Source organism: Coregonus clupeaformis, chromosome 33, assembly GCF_020615455.1.
Source record: "Coregonus clupeaformis isolate EN_2021a chromosome 33, ASM2061545v1, whole genome shotgun sequence".
NCBI lineage: Eukaryota > Metazoa > Chordata > Actinopteri > Salmoniformes > Salmonidae > Coregonus > Coregonus clupeaformis.
In genome coordinates this window covers 20,774,692-20,800,072 of record NC_059224.1, presented here as the reverse complement: position 1 = coordinate 20,800,072, position 25,381 = coordinate 20,774,692, and the positions used below count along the sequence as shown (strand labels likewise).

General features: G+C 43.0%; 1 protein-coding gene across 7 annotated transcripts in view; it reads left to right on the top strand.

Moving 5' to 3' along the window:
- The window catches only part of LOC121548774 (syntaxin-binding protein 5-like), a 121,559-nt gene extending 97,082 nt beyond the window's left edge, over positions 1 to 24,477 (top strand). Inside the window, exons 8-27 of one of the 7 annotated variants that reach the window (XM_041860333.2) lie at positions 261 to 384; positions 1,450 to 1,528; positions 1,716 to 1,870; positions 5,610 to 5,682; positions 5,960 to 6,107; positions 7,097 to 7,164; positions 7,829 to 7,869; positions 8,039 to 8,262; positions 9,660 to 9,850; positions 10,005 to 10,130; positions 10,559 to 10,710; positions 12,833 to 12,892; positions 14,991 to 15,041; positions 16,185 to 16,235; positions 18,326 to 18,565; positions 20,272 to 20,644; positions 20,876 to 21,041; positions 21,113 to 21,224; positions 21,422 to 21,642; positions 22,237 to 24,477. In XM_041860333.2, the coding sequence (XP_041716267.1) occupies positions 261 to 384; positions 1,450 to 1,528; positions 1,716 to 1,870; positions 5,610 to 5,682; positions 5,960 to 6,107; positions 7,097 to 7,164; positions 7,829 to 7,869; positions 8,039 to 8,262; positions 9,660 to 9,850; positions 10,005 to 10,130; positions 10,559 to 10,710; positions 12,833 to 12,892; positions 14,991 to 15,041; positions 16,185 to 16,235; positions 18,326 to 18,565; positions 20,272 to 20,644; positions 20,876 to 21,041; positions 21,113 to 21,224; positions 21,422 to 21,642; positions 22,237 to 22,278 (2,697 nt within the window). In that variant the 3' untranslated portion in view covers positions 22,279 to 24,477. Of the gene's footprint in view, positions 1 to 260; positions 385 to 1,449; positions 1,529 to 1,715; positions 1,871 to 5,609; positions 5,683 to 5,959; positions 6,108 to 7,096; positions 7,165 to 7,828; positions 7,870 to 8,038; positions 8,263 to 9,659; positions 9,851 to 10,004; positions 10,131 to 10,558; positions 10,717 to 12,832; positions 12,893 to 14,990; positions 15,042 to 16,184; positions 16,236 to 18,283; positions 18,566 to 20,271; positions 20,645 to 20,875; positions 21,042 to 21,112; positions 21,225 to 21,421; positions 21,643 to 22,236 lie in introns of all 7 variants that reach the window. The other 6 variants (XM_041860331.2, XM_041860332.2, XM_041860330.2 and 3 more) reach the window with 6 other exon arrangements.
- Positions 24,478 to 25,381: the final 904 nt, after the last annotated feature.

Sequence of the window (25,381 nt, the reverse complement as noted above, 5' to 3'; positions counted from 1 at the left end):
GGATGTACATGATGTAACCAAATGTAAACTCTGCCTTGCATCCCTCCTCTACTCTAACATCACAACAGCCATCTGCTGAACACAGCATAATCCAAACTAAGGTGTAATAGTCACATGTGGCCATAGGATAAACCCTATACGTGTACAGTATGTGTGTGAGAGGTACAACTGTACCTGGTTCTGGTACAAATGGTGTCCCACTGTGATTAAGTGACCCTCTTCTTCCTGTCCCTCACTTCCTTCTTCCTGTGGTCTCCTAGGCGATCCACTCGGTTGCCTGGCACCATGAGGGCAAGCAGTTCATCTGTAGTCACTCAGACGGAACGCTCACCATATGGAACATCAAAGGCCAGGGCAAGCCATTTCAGACAATCACCCCACATGGTAAGCTTGAACACACACACACCTTTCACCCCAATTTCTTTTCATATGCAGCCTGTCTTTATAACGTTTCTCCAGTTTCCAACATTTCTCATTTCTCATCAGAATCAAAATCACATACATTTACACATACTAAGAATTTTACTTGGTGATATTGGGCTGCAAGTGATAGACAACATTTAGAGACAGAATACAGACAGAGGAATTTACACTAAGTAAACATACGTTATATACAAAATAGATCAAATAAAGTGAGCAAGGGTTTAATTTACTCCCAGTAAATTCCCTGACATGACTTTGTCCCCCACACACACACACACACACACACACACACACACACACACACACACACACACACAGCAGAGAGGAATAGAAGAGAAAGGGAGTGAAAGAAAGCAAGAGAACTTTGAACCTCATTCTTAAATTGCCATTTAATTGTTCTTGTGTACAGTATATTGGGGAAAGAATTCCATTGGAACTGTTTAGAATTAGTTGTTTTTCCCACTGCTGCATGCATAATCAGTTTAGTATTTAATTAACAATTATGAAAACGTGTGTGACAGGTTTATGTGAAATTAAAAAAGGCTTCCCTTTAAGCAATTTAATTAAGGCTAGGTAATTGTCAATTATTGCTTTAAATTATGATTACATTCTTCCTTTTTAGTGTATGCTTATTTGACCAACCGTTAAGTTGACTGCCTTTGTGCACATAGCTATCATTTATTCACAAATCCATCTCTCCCTCTCTCTCCCTCTCTCTGATGGACAGGCCTGAATCACTGTCTGGCACACACACTGGCTGCTACTGCTGCATCAGGGACATAGTGGAAGAAAAGGGAGAGTAGAGGAGAGGAGAGGAGGGGAGGGGAGGGGGGGGGAGAGGAGGGGAGAGGAGGGGAGAGGAGGGGAGAGGAGAGGAGAGGAGAGGAGAGGAGAGGAGAGGAGAGGAGAGGAGAGGAGAGGAGAGGAGAGGGGAGGGGAGGGGAGAGAGGGAACGAAGTAGAGAGCAGGAGGGGAATGAAGAATGGAACTGACCAACTAAAGTGGCCTGTCCGTGTTCTATTTCAGGAAAGCAGCCCAAGGATGGAAAGAAGCCAGAGCCCTGCAAACCCATCCTCAAAGTGGAGTACAAGACCACTAGACTGGGGTAAGGATACGCACACACACACACACATCCCTACGATGCCTGGAGAGATGATGAATATGGTATCTCTATAGCCTTCCATATGGACTTGTGTCTCATGTGTCTGTTCATGTGTGTGTTTCTGTGTGTGTGTGTGGAATGTGTGTGTATGTCTGCATCTGTCTGTGTGTGGTATGTGTGTGTTATACAGAGACCCCTTCATGATCCTGTCTGGAGGTCTGTCGTATGACACGGTGGGTCGGCGGCCATGTCTGACGGTGATGCATGGGAAGAGTACAGCCGTGCTGGAGATGGACTATCCCATCGTAGACTTCCTCACGCTTTGTGAGACGCCATACTCTAACGGTCAGTCACCCTGTGTGTGTGGTTGTTTGTATGCTTGCTATATATCATTATCTACAAATATCCCAGTAAGCCTCAGAGTGTGTTTGAGTGGAATCAGTTTAATTAGCAACTACACTGACGGCTTTGTTGTTCTGTTTCCAGACGGTAATATGTTGTGTCCTAGCCCTTCTCAGCATTGACATTTGACCTTTCTGTTTTTGTGTGTATGTGTGTATGTGTGTGTGTGCGAGTAGTGTGATGAATATAAAATATCCCAGGGGAGGTTTATGCTCGTGATTCATTGTGGAGTACAATGAATGTTAGGTTTGTATTTTCTCCCTTGTTCACAATAGCTGTCTGACCTGATTATGTTATTAAATGAATGCCCTGCCCTTTGTGAGATGATGTCCCTTGGGAGAGGGCTTTCATTGATGATGATGATTTAGATGTTCTGTTCTCTATATCATTATGTACTGACAGAGGTGTTGATTTTGGTGTCTTGTTTTGTTTTTGTTTTGCTAAGATGTGTGTGTTTCAATGGGAACCCATTGAGTGGAGGTGGGAATAGACCTAATTCAATTGAATGGCGTTTTACATCTTGTGCCGAGATGTCTGGGTCGGAGAGGGGCTGGCTGGAGAACACACAGTGGAGTACCCTCTCCCCTTTACAGCTCAAATCTTACCTGCTTTATAGCCCCAGGTAGTCTCTGATGTACACTACTGGTCAAAAGTTTTAGAACACCTACTCATTCAAGGGTTTTTCTTAATTTTTTACTATTTTCTACATTGTAGATATATAGTGAAAACATAAAAACTATGAAATAACACATATGGAATCATGTAGTAACCAAAACAGTGTTAAACAAATCAAAATATATTTTATATTTGAGATTCTTCAAATAGCCACCCTTTGCCTTGATGACAGCTGTGCACACTCTTGGCATTCTCTCAACCAGCTTCATGAGGTAGTCACCTGGAATGCATTTCAATTAGCAGGTGTGCCTTCTTAAAAGTAAATTTTAGGAATTTCTTTCCTTCTTAATGTGTTTGAGCCAATCAGTTGTGTTGTGACAAGGAAGTGGGGGTATACAGAAGCTAGCCCTATTTGGTAAAAGATCAAGTCCATATTATGGCAAGAACAGCTCAAATAAGCAAACGACAGTCCATCATTAGTTTCAATACATTTTAAAGTTTCTTCAAGTGCAGTCACAAAAACCATCAAGCGCTATGATGAAACTGGCTCTCATGAGGACCGCCACAGGAATGGAAGACCCAGAGTTACCTCTGCTGCAGAGGATAGGTTCATTAGAGTTACCAGCCTCAGAAATTGCAGGCCAAATAAATGCTTCACAGACTTCCAGTAACAGACCTATCTCAACATCAACTGTTCAGAGGAGACTGTGTGTATCAGGCCTTCATGGTCGAATTGCTGCAAAGAAACCACTACTAAAGGACACCAATAATAAGAAGAGACTTGCTAGGGCCAAGAAACACGAGCAATGGACATTAGACCGGTGGAAATGTGTATTCAGCACTATGGCATGCTTCAAATTCAAATACTTCCAGCTTAATGCACCATCAGGAGTTTTCCATAAGAATACGTGGATGACTTCAGCGCTATCACTATCTGCTGGTTTTAATGTCTATGAGGCGGATGCGGTGGATTGAGACGCAGCCCATACAAAAAACTAGATATCTCTAGCTTGAACTGACAGATTTTTATGGGGATTTTTTTTATATTAATTTATTGTCAATCGACTCTTAATCGGTGTTATTACATTTACCGTTGTTTCAGGTCTGTAACAACGGTTAATGTAACACTTTGAAAAGTTGAAAATCAAAAATGGATTACATTTAGAAAAGTTATTACATTAACCGGTAGCCTAGCGGTTAAGAGCATTGGGCCGAGCTGACTAGGAGAAACATCTGTCAATGTGCCCTTGAGCAATTGCTAAATAACTCAAATGTAATGTGATAACTTATTTCATTAAACTGAAAAAAGTTATTACGTTAACAGTTCAACATTTTATTACATTAACTGGCTTTATTACATAAAACAATGTAAAAGTTATTATAAATAGAAAAGTTATAACATTAACAGGGTTATTACATTGACCGTTGTTACACACCCTCATAAACAATTATGTTTATCCTTAGGCAGTTTAATGTTGATAGGCATGTGTAAATGACTGTCATGCATCTTAACCACAGAAAATGTGGGGCTAAAGCCATGTGGATGTAGCTCATCCAAAAAGTGTGTGTGTGTAGCTTGAAGTGTGTGTGTGTCTTGTTTGATGTTAGCGTTGGTGTGGGGGCATGAGGAAACCGATTAGCAGACGATCGGGCGATGGTTACGTAATGGTGACCATGGCGACCAACCTTATGTTGGGATGCTTTGATTCCATCGCGTTATGGCGACCTAGGAGACCCTGGATTACGCAATACTGGGCTGATTACTGCACCACTGGTTCAACCTGCTGTTACTGTGCAAGATGGGGAGGAGGGGGATGATGTTGAACAGGACATCTGATCTTTTATTATGTAATCGAGGCTTTTTGAGAAAAGATCAGAGGCAGATCAATGAGACAGACGGACACACTGACAGACGGACACACTGACAGATGGACACACTGACAAACGGACACAGTGACAGACAGACATACTGACAGACGGACACACTGACAGCGATGGGCAAAGAGAATGGTAGACTGGCAGGGAGACAGACAAAGACAGACATAGGTAGGCAGCACAGACAGCCGGACAGCCGGACTGACAGACACATCCACAGACAACAAAGAATGAAAAACACTTAGAGAATTTCTGAGACATTCTAACAGACAAAAGGAGATTGTGAGAGAAGGCAAGAGGGAATTGGAGAGAGACAGAGCGGAGGGACATTGATTGTCAAGGTCGTGGCTGCACTGGTGTACAATGTGTTTCTTTGGGGACTTACAAGCTGTAGCTACACTGACTCGGAAGGGAGGACACTGAATACATGTTCCAGGCTTCCAGTCACTGTTCTCTCTGCAAACACACACACCACACGCACACACACTATCCTCTCTCTGGCTCAGACAATAACGGCTATTTACTCTCCCATTGCATCTCAGCCAGACGCTAACAAAATAACACTGCATTTTCTCCTACCACCTCCAACAACATACTGCTATTGTGCTGCAATATATGTGTAGGTATTTCAGGTCTGTTTGTATTCCTCCATATTCCTTCAGTTCAGCTCAGTTATTTTTCATCCAAAGCTTTATTGGGCAAAATAATGTTCCATAATCAAACATCCCACTGGGCAAAAACAGGTTGAATCAACGTTGTTTCCACATAATTTCAACCCCAAAAATCAATGTGATGACGTTGAATCAACGTGGAAAACTAATTGGATTGGCAAAAAGTCATCAGCATAAGGGCATTTCTTCTTTTTTTTCACCCAATTTTGTACCTACATTTCATTAAATTCATGTTAGTTGACAACTCAACCAAATGTAAATCAAAACTAGACGTTGAACTGACGTCTGTGCCCAGTGGGATGTTAACTAATCTTCAGTTTAATATTGAGATACGCTTTAAATATGTTACTATATATCCCTACTGTACCAAGCCTCAAGCTCATATATTTTGTCAACATCTTGAAGGCACTCATGTCCTTTGGGAATTGTAGATTTCAGAGAAGATCTGTAGAGAATATACCCTACATATTGTGTTGATGAATGACCTATATCTTACTTTTTGTTGTTTGTTTTCCATGCAGATTTTCAGGAACCTTATGCCGTAGTGGTCCTTCTAGAAAAGGATTTAGTAGTAATCGACCTTGCACAAAATGGGTACGTCTGAGTGCATGTTAATGTACTTAACATGCTGTATTAACATAAAAGATGTAGCTACTGTATTATTCGGACTTCCTGAATGTTCCTATTCATTTAAAATACAACAGTTATTACTAACTGACAGGTAGTATGTTATCCCTGTAGATTTAGCTTAGATTCTGTACTTTCATTCATTTCCATTCTGTTGCATGCTTCTCTTACAGTTTCAATGTCTCATGGCCTGGCATTATAGGGACTAAAACTGTGAGCTGTAACTGTATGTCCCCTTTCCCAGTTACCCCATTTTCGAGAACCCCTATCCACTGACCATCCACGAGTCTCCGGTTACCTGCTGTGAGTACTTTGCTGACTGCCCTGTGGACCTCATACCCGCACTTTACTCTGTTGGATCCAGACAGAAACGACAGGGCTACAGCAAAAAGGTAAAGACTTTTCTACAATACACCCTCTCAGCTACTGGGTCCTACGTAATGGTGGTACTGTGCTATGTGCTATAGCAAGGGTATTCAACTCTTACCCTATGAGGTCCGGAGCCTTCTGGTTTTCTGTTCTACCTGATAATTAATTACACCCACCTGGTGTCCCAGGTCTAAATCAGTCCCTGATTAGAGGAGAACAATGAAAAAATGCAGTGGAACTGGCTTCGAGGTCCAGAGTTGAGTTTAAGGGTGCTATACCATCATATCCCATCAATGTTTATGTTGAAGGTTATACAGTAAATAACATATCCTATTATGTTGTAGTCCAATCTCCACCCTGTTTTTTCTTTTTAAATCTAACAACTTATCCTTTCATTTATCCTACATTTTCTTTAATTCTGTCTTTATTCTACTCTCTATCCTGTGTCTCTCTGTTCTGCTCCTTTGTAAGTCATTGTATTCTTGTTATATTCCCCACGCTGTTGGAAATGGCACCATGTCCTGACCCTCTCCTCCCTCTCATCTCTCCATCCCTTTCTCTCCCTGCCTGCTTCTTTCTGCTGTTTGTCAAGTAAGGGGTAGCTGTGGGAAACGTTCTTACTGAAAGATCAATGTTGAGTCATACCACTGACCTTTGTATGTGCTACTGCGTTTAACACAACTTAAAAAACACATTTAAGCTCTCACATGCATACATTGACATACACACACAGTGGTAAAGGTTACCATGGTAAAGGTTCCCTCTATCTCTAAGACAAATTATGTCCAATCAGCCCACTGGCTAAGAGAAGGCATGTGTCTCTGTCCTCTTGCTTCCCTCCTGTCTCATTCCAATGGTGTCATTATGTTTGTAATATTTGATGCAATGTGTAGGCTAGATTGGATCTGATATTATCTTATCACTAAATTCCTTATACAGTACACATGTATCAATCTCAACGATTACCATTTCTTGTGTTGTCTTGTCCTGTTTGGTGTATTGTGTTGTCTAGGAGTGGCCCATCAGTGGTGGTAACTGGGGCCTCGGCACACAGAGCTACCCTGAGATCATTATCACTGGGTAGGAGACCAACTCTATTTAACCATATTGCTTTCCTCTATCCTTCCTTTATCCTGCCTAGCAGTCATGAGAGGAAACAACTCAGAGACAGGCAGAAGAAGCCTTTTATAATACTTGAACTTAGCAAAGTGACATTGAAGCATGGCTTGGCAGAAGGGGTCTCTTTACATTCCTCCCCCTCTCTCTCTCTCTCTCTCTCTCTCTCTCTCTCTCTCTCTCTCTCTCTCTCTCTCTCTCTCTCTCTCTCTCTCTCTCTCTCTCTCTCTCTCGTCACCTCCAGACATCCCTGTGTTAGTATTCTTCCCACGTCTCTCTCTCTCTCTCTCTCTCCCGCTCTCTGTTCAGCTGAAAAAAAAGAAGGAAAAAAAGAGAGAGATTGGAGGAGAGTAAGCAGTTTCTCCAGTGACACCAAGTGGAGATTATACAGGGCAATCCCAGAATGCATTGCACCATTGAGACACAGGTTTATGGTGTGTCTCCTCTCATGTGGATGTATTCTTCTGTAGAGCTGAATCTAGACAATCATCACAGGTAGAGCCAAGCTGAATCATTAGAGATGTGGGTGTGTATGCAAAAAGCTGAAGTCGTAATTATTCCCTCTCTGTTTCGCTACCCTCTCTCCTTCTCTCACCCGTCTTCTCTCTTTCTCTTTATGATTTAACAGGCATGCTGATGGGACTGTGAAGTTTTGGGATGCTTCTGCAAGTAAGTGCCTTTACATGGACTTCTTTATGTGTAATATCTTGGCCTAGATGGCCTTATAGAGTGATTGACCAGAAGTCAACATGGAGCCAACATGTAGCACAGTTTCCCTACTCTATACTGTCTGCCAATGTGTTTGTGTGTAACTAAGCCATCTCCTATCTTTTCCCAGTAATGCTCCAGGTTCTGTACAAACTGAAGACGGCCAAGGTGTTTGAGAAGAGCAGGATTAATAAGGAGGACAAGCAGAACACAGAGATTGTGGATGAGGACCCGTATGCCATCCAGATCATGGCCTGGTGTCCTGAGAGCAGGATGCTGTGTGTGGCCGGGGTGTCTGCCAACCTCATCATATACCGCTTCAGCAAGCAGGAGATCACCACCGAGGTCGTACAGGTGGGTCGGCGTGTGTGTGTATGTGTGGATGTGTGTGTTTGGAGGCGAAAGAAACACACACCTTTTTAGGGGAGGTGCTGGCTAGCGGAGTAGAACACTTGAAAAAGAAAAGGAGAGCTGCACAATCTAGGAGCTCAGATGCAATAATTGAATAACCTAATAACCAACGTTTCGACAGACAAGCTGTCTTCATCGTGTGTGTTCAACATTTCTCTGTACTGACCATGTTGGATCGTTGGATTGTGTAAACTGAGAAACACTCCCATTTACTCTTGATGCTTATAGCCTGGCAGTATGGATGCCATGACGACAGACACAGTGGTAAATGCTATGACGACAGTGGTAAATATAGCCTCCTGTAGACAATTAGATTCACCCATACTGAGCAGAGTCATTATTGGTTCAGTGGTGTTTCTTGGGTCCTGAAGGCTGTTCCTAGAGACAGTGTTTACCTCCCAATGCCTCATTAGATAAATCTCCAGCCAGTAAGAACACAATATGGTTGCCATGCCAACATACATAGTGGTAAACGACCTGTATCATTATTTTGTGGTAGCTATGAGAAGTGATGAGATGAGTAGTGGAGTGATGTGAGTTATTGGAATGCAAATAATTATCTGTGTCTGACCAAGATCAAGTATGTGACCTGTGGAGAGATTGAAAGCAGAGTTTAAGTTGTAGTGAATCTCATAGTAGTCTAGCTTCTCTTCTCACAGGGCAATCTCAGAGAGAGAGAGAGAGAGAGAGAGAGAGAGAGAGAGAGAGAGAGAGAGAGAGAGAGAGAGAGAGAGAGAGAGAGAGAGAGAGAGAGAGAGAGAGAGAGAGAGAGAGAGAGAGAGAGAGAGAGAGAGAGAGAGAGAGAGAGAGAGAGAGAGAGAGAGAGAGAGAGAGAGAGAGAGAGAGAGAGAGAGAGAGAGAGAGAGAGAGAGAGAGAGAGAGAGAGAGAATCAGCATCACATGCCAATAGTGCTATTGAGACTCCCATCATGCACTACTTTGAGGCCTGCGGGTGCGCTGGTGATTGGTCCTGTGTGTTGGGGATGGGGGATCTGACATGCAGGGTCACAGCTCTGTAGAGGGTGGAGTGTGGGTGGGAGAGGAGGTTGGGGTGCAGTCAAGTAGCCTGAAGGAAGACTCGAAGAAACCCTGGGATATCTCAGCTTCTTGACCTTGACCCTGTGAACATATACACACAGACAGGCAGACACACGCACAAACACACACACCAGAGTGCAAAACCACTCATCAGATTTATGTGCTGAGACCATTTCTAGGTATCATTATAGATGAAGAGTCTCTCTGTCCTATTTCTGCTGTTCAGAAGCAGCTTTAATCATACTGAAATAATGGCTGCTGAACTCATTATTGAGTTTCTGGAATGTGTGTGTGTTTCCCAGCTGTTGGAGGTACGTCTGCAGTACGAGGTGAATGACATGGAGTCCCCTCCAGAGGGGGGAGGAGGGGGGGACCGTGACCTGCCCACCCCAGGAACAGCCTCACCTAGCCCCCAGACCACCGGACCCCCGACACACCCCTCCACCAGCAGCAACTCCTCTGACGGGGTCCGAGACAACGTACCCTGCCTCAAGTATGCATCCTACACCACCACCGGCTCACATAGAGTAGCTACACACACATACACTCTGCAACAAAGTGTGCCTTAGGGATGCACAACCCACCCACAATCTCTCTGAGGCTATTCAATACAATAACAGTCTTTTTCTCTCCCTCTCTGTCTGTAGGGTGCGTAGTACCCCTCTGAAGCAGTCTCCAGGGTACCAGGTAGAGTTGGTGGTGCAGCTGGTGTGGGTAAGTGGAGAGCCCCCCCAACAGATCACCAGCCTGGCCCTCAACTCCTCCTACGGCCTGTAAGTATAAGGTGGTAGACAGTATATCTATATGAGATTTACCGTAAACCCTAATGAAACAACCCAATATGACACTTCAATCTGGAGCTCTGTGCAAACCAACCAAGGATACTTGAAAGTAAGATCATTTTAGGGAGCGATAATGTTTTTCTCAACTTGAGAAACAAGACCTCATTTTGAAGAGTCAAAATGTGGTTGTGAGCCCTGGATTTGATATGATTTCCCTCGTACAGCCGAGCTGGAATGGAATCAAGCCGTGTCTACATGGTTTATGTGACTGAGATTTCTGCTGCTTTGCTTTCTGGAAGAACTAGCTATATTTAATCTAAACCCTAATCTCATATCTCTTTTTATATCTCTCTCTCTCTCTACTTCTCTCTATCTCTCCCTCCCTCCCTCCCTCCCTCTCCCCTTCCTCTCTCCAACAGAATTGTGTTTGGGAACAGTAATGGTCTGGCGGTGATGGACTACCTCCAGAAGACAGTGTTGTTGAACCTGGGGACAGTGGAGCTGTATGGGTCTAACGATCCCTACCAGAGACAGCCTCGCTCTCCACGCAAGACACGCCAGCCATCCGGAGGTAATGGTAAAGACCTTTACCATTTCACTGATTTACCGCCACACAGATAGCCTTATTTAGGTTTGTACCACAGGAGGCTGCTGAGGGGAGAACTGCTCATAATAATGTCTGGAACGGAGCAAATGGAATGGCATCAAACACATGGAAACCAACACGTTTGATGTATTTGATACCATTCCACTGATTCCGCTCCAGCCATTACCACATTACCCCAATTAAGGTGCCATCAACCTCCTGTGGTTTGTACTATATATGGCCTTACAGTACCTGGTCTTTTGTAGTTTAATACTAGATGTGACTTATGTCATCTTAATAATACTAATACTTTCTGGTATGTAGATATAGGCTTACGTAGTCTTGTACGATGTTACAGGTATGAGGGGTATGTTTGGTAGATGTGCTTGCAGACTGTTCAGGCTGTATCACATGCACATGTAGGCAGTCAAAAAAAGCAATGGTGGTGACAAGGTTGTATGAGGTTCTCTGTCTCCTCTCCTCCATCTCTGTATCTTTGCAATTCCTTGAAAGGATTTTGAATGGTAACTAAATAGTTATTTTGACTATTCAGTACGTCATCTTCTCTCTGTGTTGGCTGGCTGGCACACACACTGACACATAAATAGCCATCTCTCCTACACATACCCTGTCACTGCAGCACTGTGGTGTTATTGACAGACCGTAGCATCACTGCATTATGACATACTGCCACCCGTTGTTTGATGACGGTACTACAGTCTCCAATATAACCAAATAAATGTAATAACCACTGTGGTGTAATGACTGTAACCTGCGTGGCTTAGCAACAGCTTGGTGAGGAAAATTAGGTGTGTGTGTGGTGGCGGGGGGTTAGTGGTGGGCTGGCACCTGTCAGAGTGTGGGGAGTCAGAGGACTAATGACTTCTCAAATCAAATTAATTCACATTTAATTTGTCACATAATTTGTAAACAACAGGTGTAGACTAACAGTGAAATACTTATTTACAGGCCCTTCCCAACAATGCAGAGAGAAAGAAAATAGAGAAATAATAGAAAAATAAAACACGTAATAAAATCTATAATTAATACACAATGAGTATCGATAACTTGGCTATATACACAGGGTAACAGTACCGAGTCGATGTGCAGGGCCTTCCTCTGACACCGCCTGGTATAGAGGTCCTGGATGGCAGGAAGCTTGGCCTCAGTGATGTACTGGGCCATACGCACTACCCTCTGTAGCGCCTTGCGGTCGGATGCCAAGCAGTTGCCATACCAAGCGGTGATGCAGCCAGTCAAGATGCTCTCAATGGTGCAGCTGTATAACTTTTTGAGGATCTGAGGGCCCATGCCAAATCTTTTCAGCCTCCTGAGGGGGAAGAGGCGTTGTCGTACCCTCTTCACGACTGTGTTGGTGTGTGTGGACCATGATTAATCCTTAGTGATGTGGACACCGAGGAACTTGAAGCTCTCGACCCGCTCCACTACAGCCCTGTCGATGTGAATCGGAGCGTGCTCGGCCCTCCGTTTCCCGTAGTCCACGATCAGCTCCTTTTTGTCTTGCTGACATTAAGGGAGAGGTTGTTGTCCTGGCACCACGCTGCCAGGTATCTGACCACCTGCCTATAGGCTGTCTCATCATTGTCGGTGATCAGGCCTACCACCGTCGTGTCGTCGGCAAACTTAATGATGGTGTTGGAGTCGTGCGCAGGATGAGTTTGTATGTCTGTCCTACCCAAAGTACTGGAGTCTGTCTGGGGCAGTGGGGCTGAGTCTCTGTCTGTCTGGGCCTGTCTGTCTGTCTGGTGCTGTCTGTCTGTCCATCTGTCCGCCCGTCCGTCCTACCCAGAGGACTGGAGTCTGTCTGTGTCTGTGTCTGTCTGGGTCCAGGCCTTCTGTCTCTATGTATGGGGAGGTTGGGGCAATGGCAGAGCATAAGGGTAATGGCTTGGATAGCAGTCTGTTTAGTCTGTTTCTGCTCGGGTCTGCTTCATCTCTTTGGCAGACAGGGAAAATGGTGGTATACCCAAATTAAACCTACATATCATAACATCCTTATCAAACAGAAAGGAGAAAAGGACAGAGTAGATGAAATCTGCAGTTAATGATATCTAATGTCGTGCAATGTCTGTCTCTTCTGCTGTAGGTCTGTGTGACATCAACGAGGGTTCTGCCTCGGAGGACCGCTGCAAATCCCCCACTTCAGGTAAACTGTCTTTCAGCATGTTAGAGTTAGCATTACACTGGTACAGATGTAGGATCTTAATTGGATCACCCTGTTGCAGGAAATGTTAAACGTGTAGTGTATTGGAGGTTTAAAAAGACTTCTGAAGTTTGTAATTTCCACTTTGACATTTTAGATTTGATTTTCCCTTACGAAAAATGTATCAACCTCTACAAAAATGTCCATTAATTATAATCCACACAATAATTCACATTTCCTGTTGCTGCAGGATTATTTTCCTGCTATAGCAAACTGACTCAAAATAAGATCCTACATCTGTATCCACATCAGTTAGAACACCCACTGAACCCAGAATAACTTGTTTAGTAACAGGTGGGTTGTTGTGGGTAAAGGGACTCATAAATAAGCATGATTCACTTGAAGACCGTATATTGACCTAACCTGAATATTATGAATCCATGCTAGAAAACAGCACATCTTGCAATTTTATTAGAATGCATGAGAACGATTTGGTTGCTATTGGTAAATATGGTTCTCTCTGAGATGTCACACTCACACCTTTGGATGTGGGAACCTTTTTCTTGAAAACCAGAAGTGCTACAGTTCTCTGTCTCTGAAAGTTTGATTTCACACAGACTTTATTGAAGGGTCAAGTTTACAACTGGAGGGTTTTGGGTTTAAATAAAACATGTTTTTACAGGTCTCAGTTGTGTACTGACACTTCACTCCCCTGCTTTCAAGGAATAAAATATACTTTTAATAAAACAGAAAGAAGAATAAAGAATACATTAAATTGATTTTGGCAGTTTTAATATGTTTTATCAAAACCTGAGACATTAGCAGTAAACCGCGGAGATGACACCATGATTCGGCATTAACTAGACAGTTTAGGACCATAAAACTCCTGAATCAGTGAATAAGTACTCTGTAGTCAGTCCAAGACATAAATGTATTGATTCCCACCAAATAGGACATTAGTTTATAAGGAGGGTTAGTTCATATGGACCTTCCCAAATCTTGGACTTATTCACTGATCTCATTAAAATTAGGAAAAGGCTTTTTTTATGATCCTACGATTTGCCCACATATAATTTTGTTTTCTGTCTATTGATTTTGTCGGAGTCTTCCAGACCTCGTTTTGACTTTTATAGGACAGGATGTAGTGGTTTCCTATCCAGTGGGTTTTACTCATATCATGCAGGGTCATTTTCACATCTAGGAATTAAATGAAACTGCAAACTTCCATGTGAGTTCCAAGTGAGATCTGATCATGTAGCTAGGAGATGCATATTCAATTATAGATTGTTATCCAACCTAAATATGTTTGTATTACTACAGTATATGGTCACATATAGGTAAACAACAAACAATAACACTTTTCACACAACTTAATCCAAACATCTGCAATTTTCAGATTTGCACAAACAAAACGTTCTAGTCCCTTCCACAGTTACTGTCAAGACAAGGTGCTTCCTCGATGGCCCTGTCCTGCACGACTATTCTCGGTTCGCTAAATTAGCATTTGAGGTGACGAGGCATGCTAATTAGAGAACAACCCGGTTCCATCTCATTACTGAGAGCTTGACATTAACACACAGACACTGGGGCTAAAACACAGAGCTGAGTTGCATTTTAAAAGGTCACACAGAAAATATAAGTAGCCCAGAGACTGAAGTCACACTGCTAGCTATGTTCCAGGTGTTCAGCCAACTATGCCAAACCCCAGTGTCTGGTGTCACTAGCTAGACACTGCCTCAGTTCATCTGCTATTTACGAGGATGGCGTATCTGGTCTCCAGTCTAGACTTGAGCATATGTCTACTAATTGAGATTCTAAAATCGTCGGGAGTCAACAAGGCTTTAAAGCTTTGTGCCGCTAGGAAAATAATTAATCTGAGCAAAAATGTACACTATGTCAACAAATATTCTGCATGCGCCCAGGTAGTTGAAAATTAAGATTGAGGCAAACTGCTACTAATTGGTTCTCGTGTTGCAATCATAAAAAGTAGAAAAACAGTCCTTTCACGAATGGACACATTTCGGGGAACAGTGATTGGTAGGCGGTATGGTAAAGTACCAGGATGTTTCTAACTGCACGTCTATCTACTTCCTCCCAAAAGTGTTGGCGTCAAACCATCAGCAATTCTACAATGGAGGTGGGGGTAGAGGAGGTAAGAGTGGCCAAAGACTTCAACCCTGGAGTAGTTTTGGCAGGGATAGTATACTGTATAAGATAAAATGTCAGCCACTGTTTTATTGTAGCAACCTGTCTCTGTTTTCACCTCAGTGGCACTGAATCACTGTTTGGCCTAGAACAAACCTTCAATAAAATCTTATACCCACACAGACACAAACTTATAATGGTATACCCTAGACCTCCATTGCATGCTACATGTTTGTAGCACGTATGTCACATTGTGAAATGTGCCTGTGGCAATTGTCCTTCAAAGATTGTCCCACCTTCACTCCGGCTCCTGATTGGCTGTCTGTAGTTCTGACATCACAGCAGTCTATTTGTAGTCACTCTGTACTTTCCTAACTCTGTCTTCTGTCTGTCTGACACCGTTGACTTTGCGGCTTGGTTTATATTCAGAACATATTCAGAACATGTCATTCTCTACCTCATAGATTTAGGGGAAATGGGCAGTTTAAGAAATGTGTTATTTTCTTACAAGACAAATTATTTTAAGGAATCTTTGATTTATGTGCAAGGCATCTCTAACATTAGTTAATAAATAATATAAATGGACTGTAAGGCTAGTCAAATATTTCAAAACCAAAACCTCATGAGGCTCCAAAAGTTAACATAGTTCTGACTACCTAGCTAAAAGTGCCTTGTAGGCCCTACCAGAGATACATATTCTCTGCTTGTACTGTACTGTCATTCCACTGTCTTCTTCCATCCTTCTCACTTCCTGTTTCCTTCCTTTGGTGCATGCTCCTGTGGCATGGGGGTTCTGAATGAATGTGTGTCTTCTTACTATTCCTCTCTTCCAGGGCACTTTGTGTGCAACGTACGACAGCTTACTTCCTTGTTGTTATTTTGTCTGTCCCAGCATGCCTCTGTGATTCAACAGGGTTGTCTTCCTCTGATACCCTAATACTTCTTGTTTAATTCTAAAGCATTTTGCCTCCCCTGAACCAGAATGAAGCAAACTCCAACAGTTGTACCAAAGCTTATGTGTGTAGTAATGCTATAAGCACAAGCACATCCCAGTCCTAGCTCCTAACTCCTAGCTCCTAGCTAGCTTTGCATGGCCTGTCGTGTTAGCTTAGGTGTGTGTTTGTAAAGAGGGGTGTTCTCTTTTTTCCAGCAAAGATGTCACGGAAATTAAGCTTGCCTACTGAGCTAAAGCCAGACTTGGGTAAGCCTTAACTTCGTGTTAACATTTTGCGTTTCTTAATAATTTTTTTATCCCAAAACTGGACTTCACTGTAGTCCTTAAGTCCAAATGGTCTCCCGATATGAGCATTTCAAGGGAGTAATGTGAGTTCCATAGTTACTATCCATTTAATAGAAGCTTATGTAATTTTCTGTACAATTTTAGTATACGTATAATGCCCTAGCGGTGGCAAAGAGCCCTGTTGATGGACTCATGACTACCAAAAGCATAGATACATCCTATAGATTTCCTAAAAAATGCAGTCAGACTAACTGATGGTAATCATTTGTCAGTGTCTGCTACTTCTTGAGACAAACCTGGAGACAAGAGGTGGAGGAGACAGACATACAGTACATTTGTGTTGGATATTTTACAAACTGCTACGCTAAACTAACCAGGACTCTGTTGCACAATAGAGCTTTCTGTGTATATGTGTGTTCTGAAGCTTTCTATTCCTATTTTCTGTTTCTCTACCTGTTTCTTTTGTGATTGGTCCTTTCCAAAAGTTCAAACGTTTTTCTTGTAGCAATCCGACAGATATAACTACAGAAAGAAACATTGTTCTTAATTTTTTTTGATCTGCACAGTTTACCCAAAACGAAAATCATAATTTCCTTCCTAGGACCCCAAAGGGCAGAACCCCAAAGATGGGAAAGAGAGGGGTTTGGGGTCAGATCCTTATTGAATATGCCAAATCTGTCAAATGCAGAGATATGATAGTCTGGTAAAAGATTATTGGAGGTGTCGACATATAACACACTAACTTGTTCTGTTATAAACAGTGTTGTGACATACGCTGAGTGTACAAAACAGTAGGAACACCTGCACTTTCCATGTCATAGACTAACCAGGTGAATCCAGGTGAAAGCTATGATCCCTTATTGATGTCACCTGTCAAATTTACTTCAATCGGTGTAGATGAAGGGGAGGTTAAAGAAGGATTTTTAAGCCTTGAGACAATTGAGACACGGATTGTGTATGTGTGCCATTCAGAGGGCGAATGGGCAAGACAAAATATTTAAGTGCCTTTGAACAGGGTATGGTAGTAGGTGCCAGGTGCACCGGTTTGAGTGTGTCAAGAACTGCAACGCTGCTGGGTTTTTCACGCTCAACAGTTTCCCGTGTGTATCAAGAATGGTCAACCACCAAAAGGACATCCAGCCAACTTGACATAACTGTGGGAATCATTAAAGTCAACATGGGCCAGCATCCCTGAGGAAGCTTTCGTCACCTTGTAGTGTCCATGCCCCAACGAATTGAGGCAGTTCTGAGGGCAAAAGGGGGGCAACTCAATATTAGGAAGGTGTTCCTAATGTTTTGTACACTCAGTGTATAACAACTGTGTTGTTTGTGATATATACATAGTTTATAAACATTTGTTTATTCATCATCCCAGCAACTCACAGGCAACTTATAAAACTGAATTAGCTTATTATATTGACATCTGGTTTGAGATTATGATGTTTTTTTACTGATGAATAAAATAAGTACAAGGTTGTAAAGTTTTAGTGAAATCTTCCCATGGGTCTTTTTCCTACATGCCAACTCTTCTGATGCCAACGTCAAACTATTCATTTTATGAGTTCCATCTGCTCCACAGATAAAAACAAACAGGTCCTATTCTATTTCTATTTGTCATTACCCATGCACCTGGACCTCTAACTCTTAGTTTGCCATGTAAGGAGAAACGTTTTCCCCACCGTTCCCTCTACTTTCAAAAGATACAGTACATCTGGTTATCAACAGATCAAGTTATTTTACAGCTGGAATAATCTATTTTACTCAACATTTCACAAGGTGTTTTAGACCTGTTTAAAATGAACGTCTGCTCACTGTTTTCTGCTCCTGTGTAATTGCTATTTTAGCTTAGTGATACAATAAAATTTCAACCGCAATGCTGTTTGTCAGAATCCAACTGCTCCCACCAATCATACAGCTGTTGTTCACAGTATTCATGTAGTGTATGTTTGTGTATAGTGTGTTCTCTCTGTGTGTGTGGGCTCTTTACCTCTCTGTCCTCTCCTCTACTGTCCTCCTGTCTGTATGTCCTCCACGGGGCGCCAACCCATTAGACCACCGGGATAACTCCTTCAGCCGTTCACGCTCCTCCTCCGTCACGTCCATCGACAAGGAGGCGCGCGAGGCCATCACCTCCTTCCACTTCTGTGAGACATTCGCCCGGAAGGGGGAAAGCGCCATCACACCCTGCCTGTACGTGGGCACCTCCCTGGGAACAGTGCTGGCTGTGGCCCTCAACCTGCCCCCTGCTGGGGAACAGAGGCTGCTGCAGCCCGTTATCGTCTTGCCTAGCGGTGGGTGTCTGGGTTATGGGTGAATGGATGGGTGTGTGTGATTGTGTGAGTATGTTAATGAATATGTAAGGCATGCTAACAACTCTTTGCTATATGTTTGCATGTTTCCGTACGTACATTACATCCCGCTCTACATAATCGACATTTGTACATACCGAAACATTGATTATACATACAGTGCATTTGGAAAGTATTCAGACCCCTTGACTTTTTCCACATTTTGTTACGTGAAAGCCTTATTCTAAAACTGATTAAATCGTTTTTTTCCTCATCAATATACACACAGTACCCCATTTTTTTTTTTTAACTACTGAAATAACACGTTTACATAAGTATTCAGACCCTTTACTCAGTACTTTGTTAAAGCACCTTTGGCAGTGATTACAGCCTTGAGTCTTCTTTGGTATGACGCTACAAGCTTGGCACACCTGTATTTGGGGAGTTTCTCCCATTCTTCTCTGCAGATCCTCTCAAGCTCTGTCAGGTTGGATGGGGAGCGTCGCTGCACAGCTATTTTCAGGTCTCTCCAGTGATGTTCGATCGGGTTCAAGTCCGGGCTCTGGCTGGGCCACTCAAGGACATTCAGAGACTTGTCCAGAGCCACTCCTGCATTGTCTTGGCTGTGTGCTTATGGTCATTGTCTTGTTAGACGGTGAACCTTCGCCCCAGTCTGGGGTCCTGAGCGCTCTGGAGCAGGTTTTCATCAAGGATCTCTCTGTACTTTGCTCTGTTTATCTTTCCCTCGATCCTGACTAGTCTCCCAGTCCCTGCCGCTGAAAAACATCCCCACAGCATGATGCTTCCACCACCATGCTTTACCGTAGGGATGGTACAAGGTTTCCTCCAGACTTGATGCTTTGCATTCAGGCCAAAGAGTTCAATCTTGGTTTTATCAGACCAGAGAATCTTGTTTCTCATGGTCTGAGAGTCCTTTAGGTGCCTTTTGGCAAACTCTTCCATATGGACACTCTACTATAAAGGCTTGATTGGTGGAGTGCTGCAGATATGGTTGTCCTTCTGGAAGGTTCTCCTATCTCCACAGAGGAACTCTAAAGCTCTGTCAGAGTGACCATCGGGTTCTTGGTCACCTCCTTGACCAAGGCCCTTCTCCCCCGATTGCTCAGTTTGGCCGGGCGGCCAGCTCTAGGAAGAGTCTTGGTGGTTCCAAACGTCTTCCATTTAAGAATGATGGAGGCCACTGTGTTCTTGGGGACCTTCAATGCTGCAGACATTTTTTGGTACCCTTCCCAAGATCTGTGCCTCGACACAATCCTGTCTCAGAGCTCTACGGCAAATTCCTTCCACCTCATGGCTTGGTTTTTTCTCTGACATGCACTGTCAACTGGTCGACCTTATATAGACAGGTGTGGGCCTTTGCAAATCATGTCCAATCAATTACATTTACCACAGGTGGACTCCAATCAAGTTGTAGAAACATCTCAAGGATGATCAATGGAAACAGGATGCACCTGAGCTCAATTTCGAGTCTCATAGCAAAGGTTCTGAATACTAATGTAAATGTTTTTTATTTTTGCAAACATTTCTAAAAACCTCTTTTTGCTTTGTCATTATGGGGTATTGTGTGTAGATTGATGAGGAAATGTTTTTATTTAATCCATTTTAGAATAAGGCTGTTGGGGTTTGAATACTTTCCGAATGCACTGTAGATATATTTTCAACGCACTCCATCCCTCTTATCTGTCCAGGTACCCTGGCGCGTCTGAAGGGCAGTATCCTGAGGATGGCCTTCCTGGACAACACAGGAACCTTCCTCCCCCCTGCCTCTGAGACCTGGTACGAGCCCAACGCCGCAGGCGCCGACAGTGAGGAGCGAGACAAGGCCCGTAAACGCCGCCCGGTCTCTGTGTCGCCCTCCACCTCCCAGGAGCTGCAGGAGAGCCAGTATGCGGTGGTGTGCTCTGAGAAACAGGCTAAGGTCATAGCACTGCCCTCACAGAACTGCATCTTCAAACACAGCATCACAGAGACATCGTTCGTCCTGAGGGCTGACGTGGTCCAGATGAACATAGGGAACTGTGTGGCTTGCTTCTGTGCTAACGGACACATCATGACCCTCAGGTTAGTCAGTGAGCCATACAAACAAACACACACACACACAAACACACACACACACACTGGTAAAATAGATATATATGCTAAAGCTAACTGATAAACCCTATATTACAATAAAGAGCTTAATGAATGCTAGGGTTAGACTCAAAGTTTCTACATGAAGACTCGCTCAGTAGAATGATGTTGTGTTTGAGTAACATTGTGTTGTATGTGGTCTCTCTCTCTGTCTGTCTGCAGTCTGCCGGGGCTGAGACCGTTGCTAGATGTAAACTACCTGCCGCTGACAGACATGCGGATAGCCCGGACCTTCTGCTTCACCAACCTGGGCCAGGCCATGTACCTCACCTCCCCCACTGAGATACAGAGGATCACATACAGCCAGGAGACCTGCGAGAACCTGCAGGTCAGGACCACATAAATATACACACACACACACGTAATACAACTGCATTAATGTGTGTATGTGTGTTTCAGGAGATGCTTGGAGAACTGTTCACACCAGTGGAAACCCCGGAGGCTCCCAACCGAGGATTTTTCAAAGGCCTTTTTGGGGGAGGAGCAACTTCCCTGGACAGAGAGGAACTATGTGAGTGACACACGTGGAATGTAACACACACATACTATAGTGTACACAGCACAGAGAAACTCTATTATTTATATATTCAGTGTTAAGTTTGCTACATTAGAAGGCTCTCCCTTTCTCCTTCCCCCTCAATCTCATTCTCGCCCACTCTTTCTTCCTCTCTTTGTCTTACTGACTCTCCCTCTCCCCCTCTCCTCTAGTTGGTGAGACACAGGCGGGTAAGGCGTCCCGTGGCCTTGCCCAGCATATCCCAGGTCCTCAGGGCCTGGAGGGCATGAAGGGGGCCGCTTCGGGCGTGGTGGCGGACCTGGCGCGTGCACGGATAGCGCTGGACGAGAGAGGGCAGAAACTGGGCGAGCTGGACGAGAGGACGGCCGCCATGTTGGCCAGCGCCGACTCCTTTGGAAAACACGCCCACGACGTAAGAGAAAGAGATGTTACATTATGATACAAAACATAAAACTGATCCTGAGATCAGTGTCTAGGGGCAACTTCATCCTGTAGGAAGGTGTTATATTATGAGGCTACACTGGAAAAAAGAACAAACCCACACTCACTGAAATATTATTACGTTTTAATGTTTGTTTTTTTAGCAGCAGAGGTCAGAGCAAATGGACGCGGTCAGAGCAAACAGCTTTCGTCAGCATTCAAACGCTGGCGAAGGCTGCCGTCGACACGCTGACAAACGCTGACAATAAAAAGTAAAGAATATTTCAGCGAGTGCAGGATTTTCCTTTCTTCCAGTGTATGGCTTTTGAACCCTGCACCCAAATACTTTTTGTTACCACAAACTTTTGAGCTGAGCATGCCAATTCCTCATTGTATTAATTAACAAAACAAACCTTAAATCAGTGTCTAGGAGCAACTTTATCCTGTCCTGCTAGAAGAGGCTGCTTGTAGGCCTACTACTACTGTTTAATAACGCACAATTGTTAGTGTCAGGAATAGCCCGTTAGAGGGAGACAATGGTGAGTTTTCTGTAACACTAGTGTTCCATTTTCCCCTCTCTTCACAGATGATGCTGAAGTGTAAAGACAAGAAGTGGTACCAGTTCTGATCTGAGAGGGGGGAGCAGAGCCAAAGGGACACAGCTTCATCCGGACTCTATATGCCCCCCTCCTCCATCTCTCCATCCATCCCTCCTTCCATCTCTCCTTCCTCCGCTGGACACGTGGGATACTCTTTCCTAGCACAATGTTGTATACTGTATATACCTCAGTCATAAGGTTTCAACTGAGGAACGGACTGGAGAGAAAAGAGGAGTTCTCTTTTTTGTTATCGTTTGTTTTTCCCCTCTGTGACCTGCCGATTGGCTGGAGCTCTGGGGTTCCCCCATCCTCATTCGGCAAAATGTTTTGTGCCATCGTCTCTGCTCCAACCAATCCAGTATACTAACAGACAAAATCAGACACAACTGAGAGAAAAAAAGAAACAATGAAGAAACAACAACTACAAAAAAAATCTAAATGTAAAAAGAGGAAAAAAAGAATAAATATACATAATTATATATACATTAATCTATATAAATGATCAACGCTGTATTCACTTCCTACTGTCAAGTGCAAAACAACAAGAGGACAACTTTACAGGTGGAGACAGACTGGTGGTGTGAGGGGCAAAGGAAGCTCTACTCAAAGTCACAGGAGGTGATGTCATAGTTGCAGGAAAAAAAAACAAGTAATTCCAATGTACACTGGATCCCCTCTCCTTGCTCCAAATAGACTCTCCTCATCATATGGATTCACTGTTTTCATATCGTTCCCAACTATATTATACATGTTTTAAAGATAGAGTCAGCGATATGATGTAGATGCACAAAGTAAACAGCATAGTGGGTCAATTTCTGCAACAACTAAGAGCGTTGGAGCACGATGCTAAACTTCTCAGCTGTTTTGGTCCCGTGGCTACCACGCTATAAGAGCGCAAAGCGAACCCGTGCAAAGGTGCAGATACTGTGTGTGATTATGTGAAAGTGAAGTCTTGTATCTTGCTCATTGCCATTGCTGCGGTGCTGCTCGTGCAACGTAATTTCGCTGACTCTACCTTTAATTGATCTCTTCTAGTTTATTGTTTGTTTTATGCTCATTCTGTTATTTTAAATCAGTTTTTCTTTTTCTTAACTGTCGTGAACATTGTGAATGATTACATATTTTTATTTGGTAATGTTGCCAGTATGCTTTGTGGCTTTGTCAAACTCCCATAAAGCTATCCTTATAAAAAGGGCTGGATTCAAAAAGAGGTCATGGTTATAAAATACATAGATTTATCATTCAGATCAGTACACGTCACCATCAATAATGTTTCATATCAGGTGTCACACACACACATCAGAAATCTAGATGCAAGATCAGAACTCTAGAGGCTAGACTGTCACTGTCTCCCTCTCTCCCTGAAGTGTTTTATTTGACATGTAAATGCTACCTTCCTCCCTGATCTCATCATGCCATTAACATCTGCTACAGTTTGGGCTTGTTAGTGACTCTGTATGAAATATGTCAGTGTTACAGTAGGCCTATACACTGCTGGTCTATTCAGACCTATTGGATTGATTTTCAGGAGTAAATATACTCTATGGACATGTGATCCTGAAGTGCACGTGAACTTGGAGATTACTATAAACACATGGTAATGAAACCTATTTGTTTGTGTTCAAATATGCAGGACTATATATACAGTATGTACGTTCACCAAAAGTCATATGTTTTTGAAGACGGAAACTTTTTTAGTTTTCCTTGAGAATTGTCCGTAAAATATTTTTTTCAGTTTGAGTGGTCTGTTTATTCACATTTTATTTATTTAAATGTAAGAGACGCTGCTATATGTGTGGTGTGTCGAAAGCGTCTGTTGTTCAGAGATCTGTTTCTATCCCCATCTCAGTGGTGAAAACTCTCATTTGTGTCTCCTCCAATGTTCTACCAGGCTTCTCTACCGTTCTGTTGTAAATAGGTAAATAGATTGACAATCTAAGACCAATTGGAAAGTGTTGGGTGTTGTTCAAGCAAGCGACACAAGGACAGCTGCCATATTTTTTATGACGCCAAAGAGTTATTTTAGCTTTCGTTTCATTGTTCTATTACTCAACTTGGCATTCCAGAAGTTTCACTAATTGAAATACAATAGGCATAGGTCTATATGGGGCCTTGGGAACTGTGCATTATGACTCGGTCACTGGGCTAGGTTCCCTGGCCGTGACCCCACTCTCCGAGGGTGTCTCAAGGAGAGTGGGATATGCAAAAAAAACTAACATTTCCAATTCACACATGCGTATTAATACACACTGAAATAGGACAAATATAAGCACCCAACAAATTATTATTATTAGTGAGGGTAGCAAGTTTTCAGAATGGAACAACCATTGTATTCACAACATTGTGCCCATCATAAAAGTTCTAAAGTGGCATTTGGCTAACGTCTAAGCAGCCTGCATACTCTCCTGAAAGGACCATAGGACCATTCCACTGTTGCTCTGACCAGCACAGTATCTTAAATGTTCAACTTTGTGGTCTTTGACATTTTTTGTGCTGTATGATCGATAATGTCTTGTTTTCTTGTCTCAAAATGCTTGATTTTGGTGACCAATCAATCTGTGTCAAATCAATTGTGGAAAATCACCAAGAAAATATTGGAAGAAAAGAAAAGAAACAACATAGTAACCACAGTAACGAGAGGAAGTCTGCAACCTCTGTGTAATGTGGCTCCATCATAGACCGGCCTCGCATGTTCAGTGTCTCAGTCTGCACACATCATGCTTCAAATCTCCCTTGCTTGTCTTCTAATGCATTCTCCTTCTACTCTGGTAACAGTTCCAAGTGGCTCATTTTGGAGATACTAACTTACAGGTTTGGTCTCCTTCTCTGTGTTCTAGTATGCACTGTTGTGTGGATGTTGATAGGTAGCCCTGCTTCAATCTTCCAAGGAGAAAAAAAAAGAAGAAAAAAAAGAGTCTATGATTAAGGTCCTTCCTGTTAATTCTAGATCTCTTTTCTTTTTCTGATTTTCGATGAGTTTTCTCTTGTCTTTGAGTGAGTTGTTTCTTGTCCACACACTCAGTATGCAGTATTCTTCTTACCTGGTATGATTCATACTCACAAGAGGGAGTCTGTCCGCCATAATGCCATTTCTGTCCTGGATTTAACAATTATCAGTGGGTTGCAGTATTT